Source organism: Hippocampus guttulatus, chromosome 14 (assembly GCF_054856545.1).
Source record: "Hippocampus guttulatus isolate MCC_2025c chromosome 14, RoL_Hgut_1.0, whole genome shotgun sequence".
Lineage (NCBI taxonomy): Eukaryota > Metazoa > Chordata > Actinopteri > Syngnathiformes > Syngnathidae > Hippocampus > Hippocampus guttulatus.
The window spans coordinates 12548028-12555489 of NC_141274.1; the positions used below are offsets into that span (position 1 = coordinate 12548028).

At 43.3% G+C, this 7462-nt stretch overlaps 1 protein-coding gene across 2 annotated transcripts in view; it reads right to left on the minus strand.

Annotated features, from left to right (window-relative positions):
- fgf12a (fibroblast growth factor 12a) overlaps positions 1-7078 on the minus strand; it is a 31971-nt gene extending 24893 nt beyond the window's left edge. The window contains exon 1 of one of the 2 annotated variants that reach the window (XM_086128908.1): positions 6993-7078. In XM_086128908.1, the coding sequence (XP_085985034.1) occupies positions 6993-7011 (19 nt within the window). In that variant the 5' untranslated portion in view covers positions 7012-7078. Of the gene's footprint in view, positions 1-3916; positions 4337-6992 lie in introns of those variants that run through there. The other variant, XM_086128907.1, reaches the window with a different exon arrangement.
- Positions 7079-7462: the final 384 nt, after the last annotated feature.

The following is a 7462-nucleotide window of genomic DNA, read 5'->3' on the forward strand; positions in this document are numbered from 1 at the left end:
CAGCAAACCTTCTTTTCCCATGAAACATTGAAATGTTTTTCCCTCGCTCCTCCCTTTTTGACACATTCTCTGCAATCGCGACAAATACTTATTTTATTTATATCTCCTCCTTACATAAGATGTGAGTATCATCGGTGGAGCCCCCCCCCCCCTCCCGCCCCTCCTTGTCTGAGTGTGAGATAAGAGGTACAAACACATGCGGGCTTTTCCCAGGGAGAGAATAAACAGCGCAAAAGATGCTGGCAAGAGTCTACTGTATCAAGTGCTGTGTTCTTAAAAGGGGTGTGTGTGGGGGGTAGAGGCATGTTATGAATATATAAAATAATAAAATATTCCCTTGATGGCGTTCGGATACAAAGACAATTGATGTTCTTTTTGAGCCAAGAAGCAGCTGCTCGCACGTAAACCGAGCTGCAGCGAATGTGATGTTCTGCCATTTTTATAAGTGTATTGATTTTGAGATCAATATAAACATGTGCACTGTTGAATTAGAAGTCGCTTTATGCGTTTGAAAACGAGGAATACTGTACACGTCAAGGGGAATTTCTTTATGTCTGCTGCCCCCTTGTGGTGGAAGTCTTAGCCATGCATCCATTTTCTGTCCTGCTTCTCTTTACTGGGGTCGCAGGTGAGCTGGACCCTATCCAAGCTGATTTTGGCCGAGAGGCAGAATTCAACTTGGCAAAAAATAAAAAAAACATTCCCATTCTGCCCTATGTAAAATTTAGACTACAACCTTCAACATACAGACTTTTGGAATGTGGAAGAAAAGGCACTCAAGCACAGCGAGAATATACGCATACAAAGGAAAGCCAGGTTGACAAGTCATTGTTTATCATACCATCCACAGTCAAATTCTTGCCTACCCCAGCTAGCTTCCAGGGAAAGGCGGACTACACCCTGACCTGGTCGGCGGTCAGGCACATAGCACACAAAAAGACAAACAACCACCCACATCCAAATCCACATCGTTACAAGTCGGGGGGGTACCAATCCTACGGTGCCCGCCCAAGCGCAGGACTGAATAATAGTGTCTTGAAAATAAATAACACAAAAGGAAAACCAAACTATGAATCCAAATCCAAAGAAGAAATCTGCCTTTGTTATGTCGTATTACCTTTATCACAAAAAAAAAGTGAGCTTCTTTGAATTAATTCTCTTTAAACAGGCATTTAAACTTTCAGGAACAAAAAACTGAACAAGAATAAACTCCACAGCGTACAGCACTTTTGCTTACTTTTCATCAGCCATCTGAACTTGAATCAAACACTTTAGCTGACATACTTGACAACTTTGAATAATTCATAGAACATATCCCGGCTGTCTTTTTTTTTTTTTTTTTTTGGACACAGGTGAACGCCTGGTGGAAAGTTGATATTGCAAAGACAACACTAAATTATCTTACGCAACTTTGGCACAGTGCCTACTTGGTGCACTTCCTGCTTCGTGTGCTTTTGTTTAACCTTCAAACCATGATTTTAAAGTCAATTGTTGTCATCTTAGCAAAATGAGAAGAGACTTCAGAGTGCATATTGAAATTTCCTCTGCAGTCAAATCGTTTCAGACAGCACATCACCTGACATTTGACTAAAAAAAAATTTTAAATAGAAAAAAGGGGCGGTGTTATTTATGAAACGCGCTGCTGCCTTGAAGAACAAAAACAGAGCAAAATGCACCTTTAAAGATTCAGAGTACACAAGTGCATCAATAGTGAGAATCATACATGTAAATGGTTGCACGAAAATTATATTCCGATTCCCGGAACGCAAGGCCAGCATTTCACGTGACACAGATTGCATATAAGGCACAAATAGCATCTCCACTTTCTTAGATCATGACTTTTCACATAAAACATTTGAGCACATTGTGTGGAAACCACGATAAAAACTGTACGGTGAAAATAAAGCAATAGCTGCAACCTAGAGTAAAGTATGGCTTAGAGCTACAGGCAAAGCCATTGAGAACAGCTGAACTTTATTTGCAATAGAAGGGAGCCACTTCTAACGTCTCAAAAAGTTTTGTTGCTTTTCAGTGGGGTTGTGTACCTTACAGGTCACATTAACTCATTCAGTACCAGCCAATTCTGGACCAAGTCTGAAAAGACGTTTAAAAACGTCTTTGGGAGTGAATGAGTAAAGGGTAGACAACATTTTTGAATTCTTTATATTGATAAAAAGATGGAATTTGAACAGGGGGGGGGGGGTGTAGACTTTTTATATCCAGTGCAAGGACCAACAAAAAGATTTATATCAGCAATGCAGATCGCAACATATTCTGCTTTTGATCCATTTGCCTCAGGAAGAACTTTAAAATCGAAGTTACTGGCATTTATGGCAACAATGCACACCAAAGCACAACAAAGCAAGCAAGTTGTTACAGTAGCTCCAAAATTCTGTCGATTGTTGAGGTGAACTTGAGGACAGGCATTTTCAAAAAAGGTTTTGAAAGTGCTTGTCGTGTCATTTAAACACGTCAGTGGGATGAAAATTGGACACGACTTTATGATGAAGGCAACAGAAAGGACATGAATAGAAGTGAAACAGTGGAATGTTGTGCAGCCTTTGCTGCCTCACAAGGTCACTTCTGGTGTCCTTATTCAATGACTTACAGCGGTTAATTAAAGCTGAAAACGTGTAAGCCACTGAATTAATAATTCATTTTGTGCTTCCTATAAGGGCAGCCTTATTGGTGGGAAGTAGAATAGAGATCGAGCATACATTGAACTCAACATTGTCAAAGAGTCTGTTTTTTTTTTTAATTACTTTGATACTGTACAATGGATATAAAAACGTCTACACAAACGTGTTCAAATGCCAGTTTTTGTGAGGTAAAAAAATGACACCTAAATATATCTTTTAAAATATTCTAAATATGGGATCAAGCTGTAGAACTCCTTTTTTTTAATTAGCACAAAATTGGATAATAAAAACACAGTTGAGATCATATGGTTGCAGAAGTGGAAACACGTCTGATAAATGGGGATAGTGGCTTGTCTTCAGAACTAATTAAATACTTTCAAATTTATGTTAACTGGGAGTCAGCATACACCTGCAACCATTTAAAGTGGCTCCAGGTCATCCCTAATAAAGTTTAGCTGTTCTAGTAGGCTTTTCTAACTTTTGTTTTTGACTTTTGTTTTTGATGGTAATTTAAGCACAAGTACTGACTGGTATTTCAAAATCTTTGTAAATTGCTCCAGTTCCAGCTGAAGAAAACTACCCAAAAGCATGATGCTCCCACAACCATGCTTCACTGTGCATATGTTGTCAAACATACATGTACGTTTTGGAATAGGTCAAAAAAGTTCAACCTTGCTTTCACCGGACCACAAAAAAAAATCTGGTACACCCCATGCGGTGTACCGATATAGCACACGAGTTAATCGGGAGGACTTCTCGAACTTTGTCTCACGTTAACCAAGCGGCATAACATGACGTTCGGGTTTCAAACGATAACCTCAAGGGTGGCCGACCGGGGGGGAGTACATTAACTGTCTTGCCTCCTTATTAAGTATCGAGTTGAAGTACATCACCGCATAATACACCGTACATGCAGTACAGTAGTGCGGAAGTGAAAAGTTTGGCAACCCGGGCCTTGTGGTGCCTTGCATACTCAGGCGCTGTTTTTTGGGGCTACTTTGACGCGACATTGCTCGCGTTGGACGCACCGGCGTGTGCGCGGAGCGCGGAAGAGGACTGCGGGGGCTCGGCGCTAACTGGTGCACGCACTCAACTGGGGCCAGATGAGGAGCGACTCAGCCGCAGCACTCGACTTGTGTGTGCGGGCCAATCAAACCACTCAACCGCCTTCTTCTTCATCGTCACCATCACCCCCAACACACACACGCATACACACTTATGAGCATGCAAAGAGAGCGTGTTGTGTGTGGAGGTGGGGGGTTGGGGGGGTCTCTCACCGTCGGTGATAGTGGTCGACTTCGATCGTTGTCCACAGAAACACTGCAGCATATGCGCTCCTTTCTGAAGAAATGGCCTCAGAATCCTCATTGATTTGGCTTTTTTTTTCTTTTTTTTTTGGATGGCAGCCCTCCTCAATCCAAACAATAGCACAACACAGCACGGCATGCGGGGTCGGGCAGCATATCGTACGCAGCCAGCCTTGCCTCCCTCCCTCTCTCCTTCTCTACAGCCTCGGAAGGGCACAGTCTGCGGGGCACGTTAGGCTAAAACGAGGCATCTTGAGGTGGTCTTACCACCACCGCCACCTCCGCCACCTCCTCTCGTCGCTTTCGTCTAAAGAGTCGTCATCCACGCTCCTCTCGCTCGCTTCTCCAGGCAACGCAAAGGACACGCCGTGGTCCAATTGTACGGTACCGGCAGCGGACGTAATAGCAAGGGGTGGGGGCGGGGGAGGGGGGGGGGGTGTAAAAAAAAAAGAGACAAGAAGAGATCGGTGGGTGAGAGGAGGAAGAGGAGTGGGTGCGGGGTGGTGCCGCTGGTGCTGATGTTGGTGCTGGCGCGGGAGGTTTTTGTGGGTGAGGGAGGGGACACGCGTAGCCGCTTATGCTACGCCAGAGGTGGCAAAAGTACTCTCACTCTGGAAGTGAGTCGAAGTACCTGGAAAGAGATGTAACGGTAATTAAAACGACCACTCTTAAAACTATAGTGGGTTCAAAGTAACCCAAATAGCTAACCCAATGCTGGGTCCAAAAGGGACAAAGCGGTGTTTTATACTTGGGTTGAGGATTTGACCCAGAACATTAGGTCAAGATTTGGGTTTTACCTTTAACTTTCACTGTTTAAGATACCAAGAAATGGGTTAGAAGCATAGCTGGGTTGACAATTAGAACCAAACCGGATGACCAAACGGTATGAAAATGCTCCACACATTCACCTCGATAAGAATAAACTGTCCGAACCCGATGGTCTTCCGATCTAAACAACCCTACTCTAAACATTTTGGAATACCCACTCACAGATTTTACCATCAAATTAAAAATGAAACAGCGAGATTTACACAAGGTCTTTTTTAAAATAAATAACCTAGCTTTAAAGTATCCTATCTTAATGCTAACACATAGCAAAGCGCCATGACATAGGCGAACGAATACCACCTATGTGGCGGTGTTGTAACGTTTTAAGCAGCAGATATTTGAACACAAACAGTGCCGCAGAATATGTAGACAGACAGTCTAACAATACTCAGACATGTATTCTTTATCCTCTGAAAAAGAATACAATGAAAAAAACATAAAATGATTGCTGCAGATTTCTGAGTAGTTGAGTGAATCGCCTCTTGGTTTGCCTGCATGAATGTTCTTTACGTTCTCTTTCATCGTGCTGTTATTACGTTTCTATCAAGTACAATATTATAGAGTGCTATTTACCTGAATAAAGAAAACAGTGCAGAAATGACAGAGCGCCAACTTCAGTGCAGCATTTGCCGCATTTATATTGCCGCACTCATAAGGTTTCGCGCAAGTTTGCACAACAAGCACAATATAATCTCGCCACCGACCTTGGTCTTTACATGTATCAGTATTTTAATGTATACGACGTACATAAAAGGATGTTCCGGGTCAGCAAAACGTCCCAATAGCAGCAGTCGCCATGCAAATTAGAAAAGGTCAGTGAGAAGGAAAGGGATTGGGTGAGGAAAGGGAAGGTGGGAGGGGCATGCTGAGAGAGCGACGGTGCTGAATATTTAACTCTCTATAACTATACTCTCGCGGTGCACAACCACTCACCACTGTATCCAAAGAAGACAAGGAAAGGGCTCTACACAGGAAATGGAAGTTACTGTCTGTTTCCACTTGTTTTGCTGCACCGCTGTACATAACCTTCCTTGAAGCAAGATGTCCCGTGTGTGTGTGTGTGTGTTCGGAACAAACTCTCATCTGCATGTGATGACACCGTGGAAAGATAAGACGGCTTTGGTTTCACCTCCACTCACAGTAAATGTGCAGAATGCCAGGTGAAAAGTTCACCTTGTAAGGCGATCGCCAAACATCCATGTTGCGGTTCAGATAGTTTAGGAGAGGGACGGCATCCATTTCATGTGAAATTGAAAGTTGTTTTGGGCCAATAAGCAAACGACTCCCACAAATCTGGATTCCAGTCTTCCCTCACATGTTTTACGTTCACTCAATGTCCCAAATTCATTGGAATTGGGATTTGGAGGTCCTTGGTACCATGATGCCACAAGATGGCAGAACAGCACTACTCCTTTCTAGATGAAGCTCCTCAACTCACTTCACCATAGTTGTTTGGCACAAGATGCCTGAAAATGGCGATAAAGCACGAGCTTTACCCAAACAAAGCTCCTCGACTCACTTGAACATAGTCCCTTGACATCAAGATGCCACAGAATGGTGGCTAAGCACTACTTTTGTCTCAAAGAAGCTCCTCAACTCATTTTAACACAGTTCCTTGACATCAAGATGCCACAGAATGGTGGCTAAGCACTACCTTTGTCTCGAAGAAGCTCCTCAACTTAATGCTCAGCAATACTTTTGAAATGGAATGGAAAAAAAAACATTTACTTGACAATAAATGAGTCTACTTGCAGAATTTTACTCAGACAATTGACAAACCTAAAATTGGGAAATATAATCGGGCTTGCACATTTGTCCAATAAAACTATTTTCAAATGAGATTCAAAGACCCAGAAAAGAATAACCAGCCTACTAATATTTGCACTACACTAAGGATGCAACGCTGGGGATTGACAATGCACGTGAAGACAAAAATGTAAGCGGACATAACTACTGTCAATACACTGAGCCTGCGCGCTCGGTTATTCACACCCAGTCGCTGAGTAAGTAAAGGGATTTTAAAAGCAACCACGTGCTGCAGCAGCCCGGTGTTCTCCTTACGTGGCTCCCTCAAGTGAACACATTCCTCCAACAACATAACCCGCGTCGCGTGCACAACCCCTCGGATGCACGCAGGTCAGATGCATGGCAACTGATCCAAAAGTACAAATTCAACATCACCTTCTCAAATGAGCTTGTAGCTCGGAGGCTTGCTTACCGGCGTTTTTATCCCCCATGTCCCCTTGTGGTGCAGAAGTTTAAGCGACCGCAGATGCTCCCCGGACCGGGTTCCGTTACTCACACTCCTTCACGGGAGAAGAGTGTTTTTTAGTCAGGGCGTTTGTTTCAATGAAAAGACCCCCGCCCACGGGTGTGTGTCGGACAATGAAGCAACTTCAGGAAGGAGGTGGGGTTTGATTTGAAGGTGGATAGGGGCTTCAGGTGAAGTCTCTCTCTCTCTCTCTCTCTCTCTCTCTCTCTCTCTCTCTCTCTCTCTCTCTCTCTCTCTCTCTGTGTGGACTGAGTTGGAAGCACAGCAGATGCGTTTTCAGCTTTTTAAGAATAAGTATGATTAAGGAGGAGTAAGGTTACTTCTGTGTCTTATTAAAGCCCATAAGTCAGAACATAAAATAGGTGTTCATTGAAGAAAAAGATGATGGCTATATCACAATATTTGACAAAAACCGT